At 39.8% G+C, this 22,839-nt stretch overlaps 1 protein-coding gene across 4 annotated transcripts; it reads left to right on the top strand.

The window, feature by feature from the left end:
- The first annotated feature begins 652 nt into the window (after positions 1–652).
- On the top strand, positions 653–22,688 carry LOC119015486 (transmembrane protein 163-like). Of its 4 annotated transcripts, none has more exons than XM_037091526.1 (9): positions 653–1,061; positions 2,214–2,488; positions 4,236–4,355; positions 11,209–11,252; positions 11,352–11,443; positions 15,578–15,674; positions 20,887–20,998; positions 21,526–21,667; positions 22,043–22,688. In XM_037091526.1, the coding sequence occupies exons 2-9, from the start codon at positions 2,287–2,289 to the stop codon at positions 22,101–22,103; spliced, it is 870 nt and encodes a 289-aa protein (XP_036947421.1). In that variant the 5' UTR covers positions 653–1,061; positions 2,214–2,286; the 3' UTR covers positions 22,104–22,688. The 4 variants fall into 4 exon arrangements, with proteins under 4 accessions (XP_036947421.1, XP_036947419.1, XP_036947422.1 ...); XM_037091524.1 differs by having other exon boundaries at positions 654–1,061; positions 2,126–2,488; XM_037091527.1 differs by lacking the exon at positions 653–1,061 and adding an exon at positions 1,083–1,284.
- Positions 22,689–22,839: the final 151 nt, after the last annotated feature.

The raw sequence follows: 22,839 nt of genomic DNA, 5'->3' as shown, positions 1-22,839 counted from the left end.
AAGACACAAGACCTTGTACATTTAAATATGATGGTAAATACAATGCGAAATAGGCGAATCGACACTCTTGAGTAGGACTCAAGAGTTAATAAATCAATGTTTGATATATATGATGAGTAAACCAGCCCACAGCTGGGAGACTTCCATGAGAGGTCAGCACATGTACATTGAGACACCACATGGTGGAGCTTCCTCTGGCCTGCATTACTGTCTGTCTACCACTGAGTGGGGGCAGAGACCAGGAAAGAAAGTTGAGCTGAGTGTCTGTAAACTGACACAAGATTAAATAATATGAGGCTACCGATGAAGATTCTTCTCAGTCATTCATTTATAACCATGTTCCCTGGATAATGTGACCTTTTAATTGTGTGGAGTCTTCTCCTATAATGTCAAAACGTTTGAGAGCATTAAGCCTCAGAGTAAGAAAAGAAAGGATGAATCATTCTGTTTGCTTTAATTGCTCATAAAGATACAGTATTTTTTTTTTATATATAATATTTTGTCACATATATGATTCAAATTGTGGCATTGTAAATGGACATGCCACTTTTTAATATCAATATCAAAGGTAGTCTTGTGTGTACTTTTTCTGCCCTTCTTCTTGAATATGTATGAGGCCGTTTTGTTGTAACATAACCCACAAAAATTATATTCTTAAATCACGAAACCTTCAGTTAAACATAATATTTTGATTTTCAGCGTTTGACTTTGATTTATTGTGTGAAATGTGTATTAGTACGTGTTTTCTCCCCACTGCATTTAAATTATTTCACCCTATATTTTCAGACTCAGAATGGACGCTATATCATCTGTACACACCATATAATATGTTTTAATCAATTGGATAGGCAGGGTAGCCTGTCAGTCTACATGCTTGTCACGTACTTCTGTATCTTAGCAACCCGTTACAGGAATCCCGTTACTTTTCCCCCGATGTAATATTATGATGATGTCAGCAAGGAACAATAATTCGCCTCATCCCAAATAACGATAATTTGAAATGAAAGAAAGAAATCTTTCGGGTTTATCTCCATTGGATTGTCTTTCACGCAGTGTAACAGGTGAGTCTGTGCGTCAGCCTCATGGGACTGTGATGTGGGTGTCGTGGGCGCACAACTCAGAGAGGCAGCAGTTAGTTCCGGTGGACTCGAGCTCCAGCGCGAGCACAGAGGTCTCGTGACCTCTGCCGGGATCAGCAATTAGAGTCCAGGTGTGGCATTTTCACGACGTCGCGAGGTGACGCCTGCTGCCTGTCAGTATTGTAGTGAATTGATTGTCCATCAGGTTCGTGAGCACACACACACACACACACACACACTAGTAACGGTTACCTTCAAAATAAATAGCTAGCATAGTACTTTGAAGGAAACTATGCGAACGTTTACTTGAAAACAACTTAATTGGTTGTAAAATATTATAAATATTTTTTTAAAACTTGAGTAAAAAGTATAAATAGTTGGCTGAACGCTCTAAAAAAGTATGAAAGGTTTTTACCCCGGGTTTGGCCGGTACAGTTTATAATGCCATCAGACTTGTTAGGACATGCTAGACTACATAACGGTGGAGTATTAGCCTTCAGAAATATTAGCCTAATGTGTAAGAGGCTTTACTGTCTTTACTGGTTGCGTCAGGATACAGCTGCGTAGTTAACAATAGTGTATGATATTTCACAAGTTCATTAAGTGTTATGAAGGACGAATTTAATCCGAAAAGCAATTAAGATAGCTGCCAATTAAACATAGTCAAGTAAGAGATAGGCTACACTAACCTTTTCTCACTAATGCAGGTTAATATTTATATAAATTAGCACACTTAAGTAGTGTACACAAGTGTATCTAAGTGTATTCCTGGAAAAAAAAAAAATCTTCATAGTTAGGAAATTTGGTTTGCTCTGACAACATTTGGGCTAACACAAGGTAATGATGGTAATGTTTTAGTCTAAACTGATAACTAAATCATACACAATAGATGTAAATGATAATAATAATGAAGACACCCAAAAGGCTTAAGATCTATTGTCTACATGAACGAAATAGAAATGTTGGCATTACATTTTGCCAGTGAGAGAAATACGTTTGTTTTGAAGTCCCGATTTGTTAATTTCCGGTACTGTTTCGCTTTACAGTGTGTAATTTGGCGCAACTGGACCTGCAGCCTTGCACGGAGTCTCCCTCCCTCCCAACCCCCCTCTCTGTCTCCGGGTCTCTCTCCAGCTGAAAGCCAGCACTTCTCGTCCAGGTGAGACATTTTTGGAGTGCCTCATTGGAACCGTAACCCGCCGACAAGATGACGGACTCCACACCGCCAGACTCCACCACCGTCCCGGACCCGGCTGCAGTTGTGGACTCCACGGTGGTGAACGGGCAGTGCGAGCAGGCGGACACCCAGCAACAGCAGCAGCAGCAGCAGCAGCCCAGCACAGAAAGTCAGGGAGAGGGTTTCAAGATGGACCAGGAGATGAAGATAACAGACAGCATAGATGACAAAGGTAAGCGATGTGAAATATGTTAAAAGTTTCGATTTCAGGGCGCAACACTGTGCGTAGTGTCATGGAGAACATCTCCACATGTCTAAAACTGCCATATATATCTATATATAGAAAGATATCGAGAGATATACAGATAGAGAGAGAGAGAGAGAGCTAGAGATCTGTTTACGTTCATGGTCATTCAGCAATTCTGAAGAATATTCCTCTTCTATGTCCAAACTTCCCACTAATGAGACTTCATTTCTGGAGGGAAGACAACTGATGACTGACACTGTAATGTTATGATCAATATGATTAATTATTTACAGAGCTGGATGGAAGTGGAATATGTGGAGTACCCACTTCCTCATTCTGTTAGACATCGCTGTATGTTACCCGAAGCACTGTGCTGTGATTACAGGTTTTGTGAATAAATTAGATTGCCTTTGGGAAACAGTGACAGGTGTCCCATATCTTGAATATGGCTCAGCAGCAAGTGTGTTTGTACTTGTGTGCATGTAGACCCCTAAGTATTAAGATGTGAACTGAAAATGTGGGCATATACCTTGAAATATAAATGAGTTTACTAGTCAAGGTGAAGGAATGGATGTCATTTTTAAAGCCCAGCCCTGTTTTTTGTGAGGGGGCGAACAGAGGATTGGCTCTGAATGTTTCAGTCTTATCAGAGCACCCTAACATTGTACTGTGAGTACAGTGGGAGTTCCACTAATCATAAGCAAGCTGTAAGGAGTGCCACCAATGAGACATTCCCCACTAAACCTCTCAGATGGATTTATTTGATAAGGCGCTCCCAAACTCCCAAAGATAAAATCCAATATTATTACACAGAAAAAAACAAAGATTAGAGAAAGTCTGTAAGCCATAATTTTACTGGTAAATAACTATTTCAGTCATACTAGTGATTTGTCTCTTTGGCAGTCCAGCACTTTTGTCCAGACTGAATTAGCTCATCAAATTTTGGATGGATTGCCCTGAAACCGAACACTGATGTTTCCCAGAGAAAGAATCCTCCTGACTTTGGGGATCCTCTTACTGTTCTTTTATTTTATTTGTACCTTGAGGTCATGTTTGTGATTTTGAGTGAAATGTCTCGACGAACTTTGGATGGATAGCTATGAATTTTTCCCCAGACATTTGTTCCCTCTCAGGATGAATTGCAATCAATTTTATGACCCTATAACTTTACTCTGGTGCCATCATCAGGTTAAAATTTGTTTTTGTGTAATGATTTGATTTATGATTCAACTAATGAAACTCCAGATAAAACATTAACTGCTACACATCAGCTTGTTAGCATTGTCATTGTGAGAATGTTACCATTCTGACATCAGCATTAAGCTTTAAGCCCTGGTATGCCCTTATGCATGTAATGTGATGTATGTATGTATTGTTACTAGTTGAGTGAGTAAAGCGGAACAAGTTATTTCCCTATAGTGCAGTTCCCTTTCTCTCTGTTTGTTGTGCTGTTCTAAATCATTTAATGCAAGTCAGTTTAAAGGTGCAATATGTAGCAATTTGGCAGCTGTTGTACTCAAACAGGGGCCAGCATATCACCAGAGTGCCCATTAACTGCTGCTGTCACTGTTGTAAACTAGTTAGCTAGCTCTTCCCAGACTGGAAGCTCTGAGAACTAATGTGGAAACTTTACTTACATCCAGTGAAAGCAGAGTTCAACTGCTTAACCTCTGCTTTCTCTGAGTCATGTCCGTACACGGTGGGTGATTTTGCCCTGTGTTCCTGTCTGCAGGTCTTCTGGAAAGCAGTATGCGTTTGAAGCCTCATGAAGCACAGAGTTACCGCAAGAAAGCTCTGTGGGTGTCTTGGGTGTCCATAGCAGTCACCATCGTCCTGGCAATCGTCGCTTTCAGTGAGTAACTCCCCTTTTGGTGTTTCCTTTCATGAACCCTCACACAAAATCCAAAGCAATGTTGATGCCCGCTGTCTGGTCCTTCAGTTGAAGGACAGGTTTTTTAATTACTGTGACATCCTGCTGATCAATGTTACAATCAAAAGCCTGATTAAACAACAGTACAACATGAAGGACAAGCAATTGATGTGTGAACACTCCGCACTTCATGCCAAGATCCTTTTCATTTCCCCCTAAACCTTTAGCCTCCCACCACTTTAAGTTACTTTCAGATAAGAAAGCAGCGTGGAACATTTTGCTGTCAAGAGTTGGAACTTGACCTTGAGTCTTCTTACTGTTACGGAAGTTTGAAGAAACATGTTTGAGCACCTGTCTTTCTCATAAGCAAGCTCTGTTTTTTGTTTTTGCCAAACCACAGTGTGTCAAGGTTGACACCTCTGCGTGGTGGATATGATGATTCATTCTTGGTTTGGAGGTTGGGGTGATTACTCTCAGACCTCTATATCTACTTCTTTTACATTTCTCTGCATGTCATAGGTTCATCTCTTTGAATTTGAGATGAAAGTGATTTACATTGTATATCGAATCAGTGAATGTTTCATTGTGTTTTTGTAAAATTGTTTAGGAGGCCCATTTTAGAAAGTCCTGCTGATAATTAAGACATTTGACAGACGTGGAGAGATGTCGAGATGAATATGTGTCAGAAATCTTTAGAAACATGAAGGACAATTTGACAAGAGGTGCTTGAGATGATGATAATAGATGATGGAAATATCCCACACTGTGTCAGTCTTGTCTTAGAGATCTGACACCATCACATACTGCAACATTCAACTGATGCTTCCTACTCCTCTGCAGTAAATGCAGATTAGTGCTTGACAGATGCATAAGTAAAGAGGACAAGCTCTGGTGCAGTGTGGCTGATCACCTCAACAGTGGTTTGCAGAAGCACAGAGATTTGAGAGCTTCCTGTGGTGCTGAAGACTAGATCTGAGAGCTTGTTATTCTTCTTCATGACTCTTTTTTATGTTTTGGATGATAAATCCAAACATATTCTTGTGCAGTGTTTTCTTTATTAGACATTTTTATCACATCTCTGTGGTCCTGCCTCACTTGTCGCATCTTGCCTGCTCTCACTCATAAATGAAACATGGCACTGCTTGCAAATCAGCTGTAGAAATGATCAGAGGAATATCTGAATGAAGCCAATGAAGCAGAAGTGTTAGCACCCCGGACCAGTGTCAAATACAAGCAAAATTGTTTTATTTCGATTGTGCAGAATTCTCAAGAGAAAAACCTACCAAGAAAATCCAGTGGTTCAATAATTAATCTTGTTTGAGGACGAGATTGAAAATTGGAATTCGATTTGTTGCGGTGAGAGAGAAGTTGGGTCAGAGTTAGTGAAGGTTATTGGAGTGAAGGGGCTGAAGAACGGAGACATTTTCTTTTTGTAATCAGACCCTCTTCCTGAGTTCAGTGTGTTTTTTCAAACCTTATGCTTATTTCCTGTTCTGATAAGGAAATGAGGGTACAGCAGCAGCACAGGACAGATCTGTCTCACAGCTTCCTTCTTTGTCATGTGTTACGTTCAAGCCATGCATGTAATATGTTTCACCCTGAAAGAGGTATTCACTGCAAACTGGAGAACCCGGTCCCACATGGCTCAGTTTGTGTTGTGGTGAAAACAATTTATAGTTAATTATTGGTTTGGTAACTGTTTTATCTTATAATGCAATAAAGTACCATATCACTGGAAGATATCAGAATAGAATGATGTCTGGATTTGTTTTGGTGAGATTTGTGATGTTATTATGAAAAAAACAGTCCAAGCTTAGAATTTTACATATCTGCAGTTGATTATCCATTTAAACTGTTTCATTTTATGATCCAGCAGTTTACAGAAGCATAACTTAGATTCGCTATGATTTTAATTGACATGCAAAGTATTCCTCTCTGTACCTTCAACATCTTATTTGATTGACACTTTCATTTATTAACATTTATTTGCAAACAAGCCGCTGCATCAGTTGTGTGCTAACTTGCCAACCCTCATTAAACCCAATGTAAACATTTCACTGCCTCTTTAGAAATAAGCCAATGTGTACTTAATGCATGGTATGTCCTTAACAGCAAGTCCCATTGTAAATAGGAACATTTTAAATGTGCCAAGACCTTTTAAAAACATTCTGTTACTAACCAGCTGTTATGTCACACCACATCCTCCTCTATGTCTGTTAGCTATGAACTTGCACAATCTCTTTACATGCCTGTTTGTATACTTAGCTTCCTGCAAAGGTAACATCATACAGTAAGACACACCAAATAAGACACAGTTCAAATGAAGAAACTAACTGACTCAAGAGGCAGAAAGAACAAGAGGAAAAAAAGCAAATAGAAAGAAAAAAAAAGAATTAAAAAGAGACAAAGAATAAATTAAGTCTAATTTGGGTGCTTTTAGTGTCTATATATGTGTTAAAGATAATATGACGTCAAAATATTGCCTTTATAGTAAGATATTAAAGAGAACAAGCTGAAAATTAGAGATCTACTCTACAGAGGAGACTGATTTATTAAACAGGGACGTCCACATAAAAATGTAATCTCTACTCTTTCTTATTAAAGGTCCAATATAGAAGAATTTTAGTTAAGAATATAAAAAGATTAATCACAGCTATCAACAGAATGTGAAAAACAACAGTAATAATGTTACGTCAAGGAAATCTATGTATTGTTTTGTGGAATCTACTGAAGTTAATGTGCTAACCAGTTTTGGCCCATCCTGTGCTCGTGCATGCACTGTAGAAGTATTACCTGTGTAAAAAACATGTTTAAACCTTACTTTGGGGCCTGGTCTTGTCAGCTTGAACAAACAGGACAGCACCAGGTGGCTGCAGAGTAACAAGGCTTGCCTAAAAGATTTAGTTGTTGTCCCCATACATTTACATTTAAAGCATTTAGCAGACACTTTTGTCCAAAGCGACTTACAATAAGTACATTTGTCATGAGAAAGAAGCCACAACTTATCACCATCAATAAAGTAAAAAAGAATAAATAGAAACAATTTTCAAGCCCTCATCTGAGAGTCATAGATATTATTTATCGCTATTTACGCCAGAGTCAGAGTCCTGTTCGGAGCAGCTGAAAATCGCCTTGGTACTGTACTCCCTGTCATGACCCTGGATGCATGGCCGCTTCTTCAGAGCTCTGCAGGGAGTCAGTCCTGTCATCACCACCTGCTGCTGTTCCCCCTTATATGTTGACAAAATGATAGCTGCTGGGTAACACATCCTGTAAAACATTAGCATTACTCAAACATGACAAAGACACCTACTTCTACATCCGAGAGTCTGTGGGAATTTTATTACAGGCGGGCAGGTGCAGCTTTAACTTTATGGTAAAGTAGTAAATATGAAAGTGACTCCCATCGGCTGGTGTCAGTTTATTTATGACTTAACAACAGTTAAGTACATTGAAAGAGATTTCTTTTCAATTGAAGGTTGATTTCAAGTTACATTTTTGGGAAATATGCCTCTTCACTATGTTGTCAAGAGTTGTATGAGAAGATCGATACAACTGTCATGTCATTTTATGATATATGAAGCTAGAGCCAGGATACAATTAGCTTAACACCTATTCCAGCTCGTAACTCCCACGTATTAGCACATAAATATTTTTTATTTACTCTTTTTACTCTTCATCAAGGAAATAATATTAAATATGAGCTTAAAATGTGTTGGCAGACATGCAGCTGTTTGTCCCTGTGTATTGTCTTTATGTGAAGATATAGTAACTGTCTGCTGTATAGCTACATATCTAAAAATACATACATGACAGTGGCATATTTAAAACATAGACATAAAAGTGGTATCAGTCTTCTTATCTAACTTTCCTTTGAGCTGCTGTACAGCTTATTTTCAGACTTACTCTTGAAATAGTATCAGTACAAGAAAGAGATCATCTTTGTCCCTTCAGCTGACATAAGAGCTTCCTGCTCAACACAGGCAGGTGGTTTTGGTCTGAACTGCTCTCTTTTGTACAAACCAAAGCAGAATTCTTGTTAGAGTTTGACTTCCAGCGACCCAGTATTTCACCTCCAGCTCATGTTTTCTTGTCCACAGTAGTTGAGTAGGACTGAGTTGAATGAGTGAATGAAGATGTAATCGACACTGCTACTTTAATAACAAGCCGTGCGTGTTGCTACAACAGCACGGTGAAACAAACAGCATCAGTCCACCAACTGTAAAAACAACCTTGACAGCAAAGTGTTACACTGATATGCATAATGTAGCCCCAGCAACAGCCAATAAAGCGGCAGAGCTTGGATGGTGTTTCATCTTCTGTTCACTTGCTTCTCCTGTCAGATGTGACAAGGAAGGAGGAAGGGGGAGACGGGGAGCTGAGAGACCTTGTGTGTGTGTGTGTGTGTCTGTCTGTCTGTCTGTCTGTGTGTGTGTGTGTGTGTGTGTTCGTGTGTGTGTGTTAGTGTGATGTGATGTGATGCTGGAGCTCCGTCCCTGCTGACACCCACCCAGCTTTCTTGGGAGCCAATTAGTTGTCGCTGGGCTCAGCTTTTACGACCGCAGAGCCGCAGCAGATTCATTTACACACAATTTTGTCTCCTTCTTTTGGCTCTTAATAAAGGAGGCAGGAGGAGAAGAAGGAAGGAAAGAGGGGATGAGGGAGGAGGAGCAGCCATTGCTGGATTTGGACCTCCAGCTCGTGATGTTAGGGGAGATCAGTGGGGTTTCCACCCCAAAGGATCTTTACCATGTGAAGAATCGTCTAAAATAGCGATGAAAGCAAAATTCACAGTGGAACGTGATCAAGTTTGACTTGTAGTCACAAAGCTACACCCTTAATGGTACAGTGGATGATTTTGTAGGTTATGTAAAAGCACTGCCGTGTCTTTCTCATGCCCATGTATACATGCTCATCTCAACACATCTTACAGGCCTTCACATGTAAACAAAAAAGTAGCCGCCTGCTACTTTTTCCTTTGTAAAGTCAACACTAGCAGTTCCTCCCTCTCTATTTACTTTGATTTGAACTGCTGCCAGGTTCTATTTGCCGTATCATCAGTCTGTTACCACACACAGCGATGAGGCACACAGGGAATGACATCTTTTTTAAAAAAAAAAGATATCTGTATTTAAAAGGAATAGTAAACACACCGTACATTGCTTGATCTGTTTTCATTTCATGTCGTACATACAATGTATAGTTTAAATACACAAGTCAGTGAAACTGGGAGCCAGTAGTCTGCATTTTAATAGAAAACCTTGATATCACATGAAAGGTACCCAAAAAAACCCCACTTTTAGCATTAAGCCCAAACTCTGTACACATTACGTTTAGTTGCAGATGTAATTTTGCTTGCAGTTGTTGGCTTCTTATGCATTTTAAATGTCTTTATTTTATTTTTTTCAATTGAAGAAAAGTCAGAAATGTTTTAGGAGCAATATAGATTATTTCCCCCTTAACTTTAATGTATCGTTATTGTTAGAATAGGGAAGGTTTCATTTTTCACATCATGTTACAATCTGCTCACATAATCATATATTACAGTAGGAGAGGATCTTGAAGCATTAAGTCGCTTTTTTGCACGTTCAAATTGCTCTGGTCGGGAGTAATCTGTCCTGTGAGATGGATTTAGTAACGGAACAGGTGTTTGTGATCTTGCTTTATCTTCAAAATCAAACAGCAGAAGGAGCAAGAGTGAGGAGGAGAAACGTCTTATCAAGAGTTGTATGACACTTTTTGTGAAATTGACCAAAAGTTGTTTAAAGATCATTGTTACTGTCAATTGTGTTACACCACTCTGCTGCTGCATCTCTGCAGATCTCTACTGTCATAAAAAATCCCACCTACTCATTTGTATTCCAGAGTTGTCTACATATGTGGTTCAGTGTTTGCAAAACCAGCGTTCATTCCAGTTTTCGTTTCTGGTTTGGGGAAGTGGATGACTGCACCTTCACTTCACTCTTTCAGCCCAGAGAAAGTGACTGACCATAGATGAAACAGGGCGGAGAAGAGAAGATGAAGAAAGAGGGAGCTTTGAAAACTGGAGGAGAGAAAATGAGAAAAGGGGGAAAGAAGAAATGTGAAATTGTGATTTTGCTTTTCTTGCAGCAGAATTAAAATGAGCGACTAAAGGAGAAAGAGATAGAACATGATGCTGTGTCTCTGCATGCAGGGCTGAGGCGAGTTGCTGGCCCCCAGTGAGTCTTGCTAAAAATAAACCTGGGAGGAGAGGAGAGGATTCCTCCCCTCTATCTATCTGCATCTTCTCTCCTTTGTCTCTCCTGCCTTCTCTCCTCAATCCCTCACATCGCAGGCAGATGAAAATGCACAGCAGTTATTTGTTTTCAACACATCTGCAGCTCACTATCAAAAACGGGGACATCATATGCTGATAGCTAAATTACAGGTTACAGGTTTGCTGCACAAACTAATAAAAGCTAAAAAAGCAATTCCTCATAAAAATGCCCCCTGGACAGAAATGCTAATCATCCACCAGAGCAGTTAATCCCAGTCAACAAGGGATTCTCCTGGCTGACATTTTTTATTTGGCAGCACCGTTTATTTGTTCGTATTCATAGTCAGTGGCAAGAAATCTTCATCCTGCTGTCAGTTAGTTTTCTGCAAAAAAAGACTTTCATCTTGTTGTTTTACTGTTTTGCTGTGAGCATGTGATCGAAAAAAAAAAAGAGTATGTGGAGCAGCATTAGAGTAGGAAATTTGGACATAACATTTACGTAACATAATATGTCGAATAATCTATGACTATGCCAAAGATGAATGGAAGTATGAATAGATGTGTCTCTTATCAATGTTCCTCTCTGTTTCTCTCCAGCTGTTTCCGTCATGCGCCACAGCGCTTCAGCTTTTGGATTTGCCGTAAGTTGACTGTAAAGCCTCCATTTCATTAAAGCTACAATGGCTAGCACTTGTAGATAAGATATTGTAAAATGAGTATTTTTTGTTATTACTCTGCAGTTTGATGCCACGCTGGATGTGCTGTCCTCTGTTATTGTATTGTGGCGATACAGCAACGCTGCAGCCGTCCACTCAGCCCACCGTGAATACATGTAAGTACAATCAGTTTTGGGTGTTCACGCAAGCTTATAAAGCCTAAAAATGATATAAATCTTAGGCGCTGGAAGCACTAAATGCTAAATATGAAATGAAATGATGGCTGTATAAATATACCTTAAATATGGGTGTCTGTGTTTCCTCTGTTGTCTCATTCAGCCACTTGTTGACAACCGTCTTTGTAAAGAGAGGTAAACACTTTGTAATTCAAATGTGGGGTATTTAGTGATATTTTATGTAAGACTGCAAGACATTAAAACCTCTTAAGCCTGTTGCAACCACAGATCTTATTATTTGAGGCATTTAACCAAAAAAACATTCAAAAAACCCACTGACTTTGAGACGAGGGAACTCTATAGATGACAGAAGACCAAAATAGCGTTAGTTATCACCATAATGTGAGCTTTGATATTTCAGGGGTATTGTTTATTTTATTATTATTATTATTTTATTATTTTATACTGCCCATTTAGAGTTTTTTGTATTTATTAAACAATTGAAATATTGTTGTAAGACTACTTGCAGACATCCTACAGCTGTGTGAGCCTTTGTTTAGACTTACCCAGATGGTTTAATTCCATCTATGAGGACCAAAAAACAGAAAAGTGATAAAATCCATTTCAATGTGTCCACAGTGTCTAATGAGGTTGAGTATGTGTGTGTGTGGGCTTCTTTGTCCTGAGGAGGAGTGTGTCAAACAGCGGGTCTCTTCAGTTCTGTCAGCCTTGGTCCACTGGGACAATCACAAGCAAGTGCCTCACATCTTATCTGTACCTGGTGGAGAATGGTGTGTGTGTGTGTGTTTGTGTGTATGAGTGTGTGGGGGTCAGGTGGGCTTTTTCAGAACTGTTGAATGGTCACAGTGTTTGCAGCAAGCAGGCAACTGAAAGAGGGAGAGAGAAAAGGAAAATTGAGGGCAACACAGCTGTCTGTCACTTTATTTCTGTTCGGTTCAGATGAGTCTTAATGTTAGCAGACAAAGTATCAGCAAATGAAATTCAACCAAAACAAAAACATCTGTTACTGAATGAATTAGGTGAAAAAAACTCGTCACTATCTCTGCCCTTACTGTCAGAGCATCTGGTAGATTCAAACAGTGAATCTGTCAGTCCCAACATGCACACACACACACACACACACACAGCAGTGACTGCTAATTGCTATGGGTACGACTACTGAGATCATGTTCCCTGCAGATGAGACAGAAACGCAGACAGAAAAACACATTCATTCATCTATTGACTGAAATATGTCACATGCTGCAAACTATAAATTACCAGTTAATTCGTAGAATTTCCTGAAGAACATGAAAACATGCAGACCGGTTTTGGAAACATGTCCATGACAAGGGTCAAACTTTCTTGGCCAAACTGAGATGAGAAGATTGATACAACTCTCACACGTTTCAAAGCAGGGGTATTAACCTAGCGTAGCATCAAATGCTAGAAGAAGACAGAGAGAGATCTGAAAAATACAGATGAACATTTTCCATATTTAGAACAACATGTTGTGGGCTAACGTATTTGCCAGACAATGTTTGTCAAACAGAAATGTCAAATTCCTACTTAAGATATAGCATGTTACTGTAAGATAAGCCTGTAAACATGCATGTGCACCAGAAAAAGACTGCTGTATCAACTAATGACATGGAGATGATTTAAGTTACAGATTATGTTACATATTATCTTATCTTGTCAGTCAATTAACTTAAGTCTGTTGGTTAACTGTATCGTTGACTACTTATACTGTATACGTGAGCGTTTAATCTTCACATTAAAACAATTATGTCACTTCAGCAGCTAATAGGAGAATTTGGACAAAGTTCAGGAAGCTGCTCAGCCAGTAATTGGCTTCACTGAGAGATCAGGCTTCCTCCTGGATCACACACAAACATACAGATGTATTCATGCATTAGAAACACACAGAAATGTGAAAACCATTTGACAGCAACTAAAACACCCACACACATGGATGCACAAGTATACAAGTTCTTAAATAGACATGTTTTATATGTGCCTGTTGTACTGTATAATATATGACTATGTCAACATACAGTGTTGTACAGTTTTTATGTAAGCGTTGACAGCTAGCGGCTTTTTGCAGAGTGAGTGAGAAAACTACTGATGCCTAACCAGAAACCGCTCCTCTTGTTCTTAATTTCTTTTATCCGACTGTGTTTGATGGGGGAGATGCGGCTGAATAGTGATGCCCAGGTACAGACCGGTTGCCAAGGTAACAAGCTTGAGATGTCAAAACAAGACATATTGGCGAGTTTTGTTCCCAAATGAAACGTGGAGCCCTTTGAAACAAAAACCTGTTTATTCACGTGACTGTTGTAAAGGTCAGAACGAGCTACTGCTGTTCAGCCGCTATTGTTATTAAAAAGTAATTTCCTCCAACTGTGATGTGATGGATGTGTTGACACAGACTATTCTGCTGAAAACCTTCAGCGGTCTTTTTGTTGTTTAAGTTGTGGAGTAAACAGCAGTGCAGAGATACTTTGTCATTTTCACATCCACTGTGTGCAAGAAACAACAGGGGGCCTGTTAGCAAGGAATACACGCACTCATGGTGTGTGTGTGTGTTCATGTGTTCTGCTGTGGACTTCCAAGGGGGATGTTGGGTGTTGCCTTGGTTACCTCATCTGGTCAAAACCCAGGACACCGAGTGCGGTTTGAGAGCAACCCTCAGAAAAGAGCACACACTGGTAGCCATGCATGACCAGCGCATATGTTCTGGTTGTTATTGTCTCCCTCTAGACTTTGTTAATTGGCTAAAGGTTTTTAAAAGACAGCTGCTGCTTTCAAATAAGTCCTCTCCCTGCACATCAGCATAACACAGTTATCTGTCATTTAGGATTATTATAGTGGCACAGGAAAAGGTAGCTTAAGCCATTTATTTCTAATTGTTGTTTGACAAAGCTAAACAGAGTAAAATCCCTATTCACACGAAAATACTAGTTTCTTGGGACCTGTGGTAATTTGTAATATTTGCTGAAGTCATCTGTAAAGTAAAAATTTCACTACAAATTCATCGAGCTCACTTAAGGGTACATAATAGGACTGTAATAATTATCCCAGCAAATTGACATGCTGTTGATTTTAACATCCGCTTTCAGTTGAATGCAAGATAAAAGAAGTATGAAATTCTACAGTATAATATCTTGAACAGCAGTCAACTTCTGTGCAGTAAGATCCCCTACATTGATGTTTAAAATGAGAGACAGGAAGGTTGGGTGACATATCTGAGTCTTAATCTAAACTTTCTTATTATTGCTGTTGTTGAATAACAGAAATCATGCTTCTGAAACCTCGATTTACAGGTTTATAATCTCAAATATAGACATATGCATAATAAACAGCATCACTCCTGACAACTCACCACAGTCTCAAAATTGAATTATCTTGTTCCCATGTATTGAAAAAAGCCAGAAGTTAATGATCTTGATGCCATGCGTTAACAAAAACCTGTGGCCATGGAATAGGATCTCCTTCTCATGTGCTATTCATTTGTGGCTGTGTAATATGTTTTTTCCTTATGTCCCTTGGATTGGCTCCGTCACAGTGTATAATTACACATGCTGGGTTTTTTAAGGGTACTTTAGAAGACTGCACTTTATTGAAGAGTTGATAAACTCCCAGAATGTCCAGATAACCAAACTTTTATTTGCACTGGATCCTACATTCCCTATAAAGAAACACCACCACCTCCTCCTCTGTCTTGTAAGACAGGCTGTTTTCTAAATGTTAAAACTGAAATAACCCTGTTGATTCATGACCGTGGTGTTTTTAAAACCCTGACCTCAGTCCCGCGAGTAGCCTTTGTGTACCACTCTCACCACTATAATTATCGATCTGGGTTTTCTGTGTCGATGTAGGCTGTTGTATCAGAATTCATCCAGGAAAGAATAAGGCTAAGAGGAAATCTTGCTGTCATTTTCTCTGGTGACACTTATTGGTGCTAAAAGAGAGCAGGTGGTTACTGCTGGCTTGAGGCAACACAACACAGATAGATAACTAGACAGCTAATGAGTATCATCACTGTTGATTGGTTCTCGCAATCCAAGTTGGAACAGGCAGTGTAATGTGTGTTTGATTAGTCAGTTTTCATCTGTCTCTTTTCCTCCTCAGAGCCTGTGTTATTCTGGGTGTGATTTTCATCTTGTCATCCCTGTGCATTATGGGTAAGGCCATCCACGACCTGGCCACCAAGTTGCTACCTGAAGTGGTAAGAACATAAAACATGACTTTAAACTGAGCCTTATTACATAAGAAAACATGAGATAAGAGTAGATAAAATATTACTATCACATGTTTATTACACTAGTGTGCAGGAAGTGTCTCTGAATGGGGGGCTGGTTCAGATTTGATTCAGACTGGATCTGAAGGAGAGCTTTCGGATTAAATCATCCACCATATGGGACAGATTATACTATCCGTTTAACACTGAGGGAAAAACCCTAAACACATTAACATTCAATCATACCTCGTGACAGCTGTATTAACGGCAGCTGCATAGACAAGCAGGATCATTTTAAGGTTTGTGACCCTCTCACTCGAGTCAGGATGCACAATTTAAGCCAAAAGTCTGGTTTATAATCAGATTTTGTGGTCGAATTTGTGGCAGTTTTTAAGCTTGGCCAGATATTAAAAACCATTTTGTCCAGCCAGGGCTTGTCTGCTGTAATATCACCAGTCTGCCAGAGACGAGGATTTCACTAAGAATCCCAAAACAGGCCTGTTGACTGTTGACCTGCCTGTATCTAATAATATCTTGTCAAAATGTGAATGTACTTCTCAGAGTCCAAGAACATGCAGGCAGTTATTTATGTCATTTGGTTGAATCTTCAAATGAAATATGGCTGATTCTGTCCCGTCTTGCCATTTGGAATGGCAGTGTATCTAGTGAGACGGCATATTTTCAGCTTGGCTGTCAAGCTGTGCTGGTAGCTGGAGGGTGGTTCAGGCCTGACTGAGATGATTTGGTTTTGATTTAATTTTGTCGAGGCTGCAGAGCTACAGCTCAAACTTTTGTTTTTTACAGAATAATTTGATTATAAAGTCTCCAAAAACCTGACTTCAGATAAGAAATGTACAGTGTTTAATAGCTTTGACTGAACATGCAACAGGGATGGAAATGAACTTTAACCAAGATATTGCTCATTAGGATTAATTGGATCAGATCTGACTAGAATGAACCTACCACAGCTGCAAGTAAACTGTTTGAGTTCACTCGCCTACACACAAATTCACCCACATTTGGCAGGTATCGGGTGCTAATTTCCATCCCTGATATGCAACATCAAATTTAAAGCACTGCAAGTTGTTAAAGTTTCCTAACCTCACAATCCAGTTTCAAAAAAGGTGCATCGATGTTTACCTCAAGACAAATTGGACTGAAAAAAAGGGATTTGTTTTCACAAAAGCATGACTTTCAGACTCAACAGCAGATTAGGTTTGTTTTTTTCCATTAACCTTGTGTGTGAATATTTGTGTGACAGCGTTGTTGTTGCTGCCAGATAAAGAATGTCACAAATCTCAGGTGTGAAGCCTTGACACTTCCTGAAATAACTTCCTCACCCTGTTGCCAGGCAGTACTCATCTCCGTAGAAACGTTGCTGAGCATCTGAACGTAATGATGATGATAATGATGAGTGAATATGAGAACATTATTCTATTGTGAGAGATTATTCAGCTCTGTGCTGTAATTCACCTTGGTGTAGTTTAGAGAAAATAATTGTGTTGTGTTTTGGCCTCAAATGAATGATTAGATGCTTTATAGAATGAGCTGTATCCACTGTACGACTGCAGGGCTGTTTTAATAAGTTGAGTGAAGTCATCTAATCACTAACAACAGTTTTAAGACTCTCAAAGGAGCACATGTCACAATACAAGGTCTTGAAAGATAAATATTTGAACTGTATAACACCACAAGTTAGTAAAACTAATACCAGGAAAAATACAGTCCAGCAGAAACAAATTCAACAAATATTTTTTCATTAAAAAACACAGAGTAGGCTGTTTTACTTCTTGTGAGGATAATATGCATAACTAGACAACAGCATAATTCATGTTTCATAATTTGGAAGTTTGAACCCATTTACTTAAGATAGTTACTAGCTAAGATATTTCAAGTTTTAACAGTGTAGGAACATCTATTTTGTATTGTTATCATTAATAATGGTGATAATAATGATTCCAAAAATGCAAAGAAAAAGCTCAAATGATAACTGATGATAAATGATTGTTTGTTTTGTAATGTGAGGGCCAAAACTCTGCTTTATAGACTGACAGACTGCACGATTTAGCTGGCATTTCTGTGTGTATTAGTGTGCATACCGTTGTTAATTTGTGTACTGATTTTAATTAAGTTTCCTCTCCAACTTAATTATTCACTAGCTGTCTTGTTAGCGACTGCACACACTGTGACTGTTGGATTTCGGGACTGGCTCACAGAGCATCCTCATCGCCGAATCCACCTTAATCGTGCTTTCATATCCTTGGATCGGCTGCAAAACAAAAAAAAACAAAACAACCAAGATGAGAAATGTAGAGTTTCAGATGGCCCTTTGCTACTCACCAAGGCTCAAAATTCAATTACTCTTCAAACCCTTTATTGATTTATTGGACCGAGTGTGTTTTCCGTCTAACACGGCTGCAGCGGGGGAAAGAGACGGGTCTGACAGCCAGTGAGCACCAAAGCATAAACAAAGGCAGACTGTGGGAGCGACGAGGCAGACAGATTGTGTTTTTCTGAGTCGACCTGCTCCTCTTCTGTCACACACTCTGGTTCTACCAGGCTGGTTTCTGGTGCATCACAGTTGGACCTAAATATAGCTTGTGTATGCCTCATAGGCCTCCTCAGTATGCTCATAGTGGAAGGTTTACTTTCACCGCCTCCCTCTGTTCCTCCTTGCCCTGAAATGTTAATAAGGTAAGCAGCTGTTTAGGTATGCAGCGGTGAGAACGAGCGACAGAAGAGGATGGAGAAGAGAGCAAGGAGAGTGGAGTAGGAGACATGTGGAGGAGGATGTTTGGTTTCTGACAACTGAATGTTCCCACTGCGCTCGTCCTCTGAGCCCAATTAATGTCAGTAAGCATCAAAACGAAGATGTAGTCATCAGTTAGGCATTTCAACAAGTGTATGAAATCATTTAAAGATAAAATGTCTTTTTTTGCATAAAAATGTCTGAAATGCCAGACTAGACTTTAAGTTGTGTATTTAGATTATACCAAATGTTTTCCAGCATGTTGAAAAATCAATACATTAAACAAGGCTTCTTACCTTAACTTCCACAGTAGTATGAAAGGAAGGAAGGAAGAAGAAGAACGAGACTAACCTCTGAGAGATCAGACAATTTTTTCATCTGAGCCGTGCAATATTCACTTATAAACCACCAGAAACATTCCACCAGACGCACATTCAGGATTGAAAATACCACTGTAATTTTATTTTCTTCCCATCATAACCCATGAAAATATTCTCCATATCCACATCATTATAACTGGTAGACATGTAGGCCCTCCTAATTTATCCCCTCAAAGGAACAGCTGAAACCATTTTCATATTCTACACAAGGATCTCTGGTTGTCAAATGTTAATGTCAAGCACTGCGTTCACATTCTGGGCAGGGACTGCTTGTCATGAGCTCTACCTCTAATTTGTGTGTGTGTCTGTGTGTGTCCTTTCCCATGGGCCAAAATGCCAGCTCAGCCCCTTTGAATGTTGATTAGGAGGTCACATGGTGGGATTTCCCCCATGCCATCTTTCATTTCAGCTCACTGAAAACACAACTTTCCAGAATAACCAAATAACTGTGGTTCTCAATAAAGGTCCCGAGAGGTTTCGTCGGTCTGTGAATATTGCATTTTAAGGAATGTAATATCCAGATACCATGCAGCGTGATGTACTGTAAGTTGTTAGATATTTATATCTTTAATTAATTCTGATAGTCTTCTTTTACTCTGGCATGTAATAATTTCACCTCCTGCAGCTGCTCCACATTAAATTTAAGTGATTAATACAAAGTAGCCTGAAGGCTTTTAGTGTGGCAGCTCAGGAAATGTGTAGTTTACTTAAAAGAAAAGTCATTCAAAAAACAAGAATTGACTATAATTTATTTCCACAGTGGTACTGACCACTCCAAATCATGAAAAAAAACAGAGTGCTCTACTTAAGTTGACTTGTGACATGAAATGTTAATATTACTCATCAGAGAAAAAGTAAGTTTCTTCTAAAAGACTAATTATGATTTGAATTTTAACAGAATTCTCTCTATCATATAGTATACGTGGTGCTATGATTATTCCCTGTGGGACGGCACCTGTGACCACTGCTTGATCTCCATTAATATCTACATACTCAGTAGAAACCTAAGTATGATTACTACCATAAAATTCAAGGATTGAGATTGAATAGCTCCCATGTGCAAAAGAAGTGTTTGTATTGAAATAAATGAGATGGGAGATTTGTCCTTGCTGCTGAAGAATGTGTTCAATATTCTGAGGATAATATGCTACTTAGATTTTATTTTCACAGCTGAGTCACAGCACTGACTCGGGTCTTTATGCAGCACGCTGAGGTTTTCTTTCCATCTCCTCTTTGATGTCTGTGAGCTCGCCAAAGTAGCTTTTCATGGCTCCAAGGCCATAGTGCAATATTAATGCTGCCGCAGAGGCACCGAGTGCTCTGCAGCTCCCTTTCTCTTCTCTTCTCCATCGCTCCCTCTCCTCCATCCCTTCGTTGTGCATTTACATTTTAGACATTTAGCTGATACTGGTTCCGTTGAGACGCTCAGTAGGTGCAACCAGAAACTCGTATTAGTATTGTTTAAAACCAAAAGTCAGAAAGAGGCTGAACATTTGAAAAGATAGAGATAATAGCCTGGAAAAAAACAAATAAGAGCTTTGGAGGGGAAAAATATTTGTGGAATAGTTTCACTGACTGGTCGAGATGGGAGGTACGATGATAACTAAGCAGATTGTATGGGGGTGTAGTGCTATACAGCTGGGACCTTCAGTATTGATCTGCAGATGCAGCTTCATTGAGAAGTCACTGTTCTTAGTAGAGAATCTATAGATCTATAGAGGATATGCCAAAATAAAATAAAACTTTATAATATAACTGATACAAAGGTGCAGGTTTGTTAAAGAGAAGATGCAATGTGTTGGTGAGTAAAGGCATAGCCATTGAGCAGTAAAACTAGAAATGCTTTAAAAATAGCATTATTTCAAGTAGCCCCTGGCTTCTTGAAATAATTTTTAGTTTCCATGACAGAGACCTGACAAGATTTAATATGTAATATTTCTGCTAAATAACGAGACCTTTGTTGTAGTTTTTGTTGAGTTGTGTATCTACATCATCCCAAATGTTTGGAAAACGTTGTTCAAACCCAGGTGGTGAAGATATCTGTCTCTGTGCTTCTGACCGTCTCTCTCAGGATGGATTCCTGTTCAGTGTGTCCATCATCAGCGGCTTGGTGTGCATCGTCCTGGCTGTGATCAAGTTTATGCTTGGCAAGGTGCTCACGAGCCGAGCCCTCATCACTGACGGTGGGTGCACACACATGCTTAAACACAGCAGACCAGCAGACTATAAGACTATGATCATCAAAGGTTTTTAACGATTTTTGCAGGGGAGCTTGTTTGTTGTACAAATCAATTATGTTTATTCAGTCAACTGCCTCATATTGTCCATTTAGCTCTATGTCTCTGTCCCCCTCACATATACTGTGACAGAAGGGTTTCGTACTCATGAAGCACAGTAACATCACTGTCAAACACTCACTGCCTGTTCCTACAAAGTACTGGTAGTCATCACCTGAACAGGGTTGTGGCCAGTTTCATTTTGGTTGAACACGAAGTTTACAGCAGATGTGAGACATTTCAAGAATCTGTCATGGCACCAGACGCTTTGTAATTGCCGCAGCAGACGATGTCACATGTCGGCTGGACTCTTAGCATGTGTCTGATGGAAGCCCGAACACACAGAGGGCTGAATTCCAACACTGAACCTACAGAATCCTCATTGGCTGACGTTGTACCAGAGAGTTTAGAGATTGTGTGTGTTCTCTTTCCAGGATTCAACTCCCTGGTGGGGGGAATCATGGGGTTCTCCATCCTCATCAGTGCTGAAGTGTTTAAACATGAGCCCAATGTGTGGTACCTGGACGGGACAATAGGTGTCCTCATAGGTCTTACCATCTTCGCCTATGGAGTCAAGTAAGTGATTACACAAGGTAGTTGGAGGGATGGTTTACAGAGTGTGAGCACACTTAAATGTGGAAAATGGGTGGAGTTACCCTTTAATCTTGAATGCATGTACATGTCACTTCCATTCTGTACAAATATTACTCTTACAACAAGTTACAGTGGAGATTTTTTTTGCCTTGGAAAAGTTTTTTTCTATATCTGTCCTCCTCCTGAGCTCTCCAAGGAAAGTTTTTATTTTCACTCTGAAGTTTTCAATCATCGGTGCTGATGCAGGGAGAGGTCCTGCCTTGAGCAACACCTGAAACCTAAAATTAATGATGTCTGAACGGGATGCACTTGTTTTTCCTTTGCTTTCTAAAAAAACCTTCTCTTCCCCTCCTGCAGGCTGCTGCTGGACATGGTCCCGCGGGTCCGTCAAACCAGGAACTACGAGCGCTTTGAGTGACGGACCACAGAGGAAAAGACGGGAGGGAGAAGACGAGGGTTTTGGGAGGGATGGACTGACTGGCTGACAGGAGAAGGACGGGGACTACAGTCTCCACAGACAATCACACTGAGTCCTCGTGGTGCCAGCGGAGGCTTCAGTGTCTTTACAGTCCTCCTATTCAGAGATGTGAACTGTGGATCCAGGCCAGTGATGACAGAGTGGGGAGGAAACATTTCTGGGCACCTTTTAAGTGTTTTACAATTTGGTGTACATATAATATTTATCTGTCTTTTAACAGTGATGGGTCAGTCTGTTTTTCATGCCTCCATATTTAAACTTGAGGGTTAAACAGATAGTGAAAGGGAGATAACGAGACAGAAATGACCAAACAGGACAGAGACGAGCTTGGACCGCAGCGCGCAGGAGAAAATATGGACCCTGAGCGTCCATAACTCCTTAAAGCAACAGATTTCTGTACAGTGAGTTGATGTACAATACCTCAGTTCCACCTCATCACCCTGTCAAAACACAGCAGTTTATTTTTCCCATGGTTCCTAGAGGCCTTTGCTCAGCTGTGCTATAAAATGTCGCCGTGCAAACTGATTGATGTAGCTGATGTAGCAGTGGAGTATTAATGGTGTTTTACCTTTTTATGACTAGACAGGATGTATCAATACGAGGTCCATTTGGCATCAAGCAGGTTTATAAGCACACACACACACACACACACACACAGTGAAGCCTGATTGGGTGC

This window comes from Acanthopagrus latus, chromosome 24 (assembly GCF_904848185.1).
Source record: "Acanthopagrus latus isolate v.2019 chromosome 24, fAcaLat1.1, whole genome shotgun sequence".
Lineage (NCBI taxonomy): Eukaryota > Metazoa > Chordata > Actinopteri > Spariformes > Sparidae > Acanthopagrus > Acanthopagrus latus.
The sequence above is the reverse complement of the archived record's forward strand: the minus strand, read 5'-3'. Positions and strand labels throughout refer to the sequence as shown.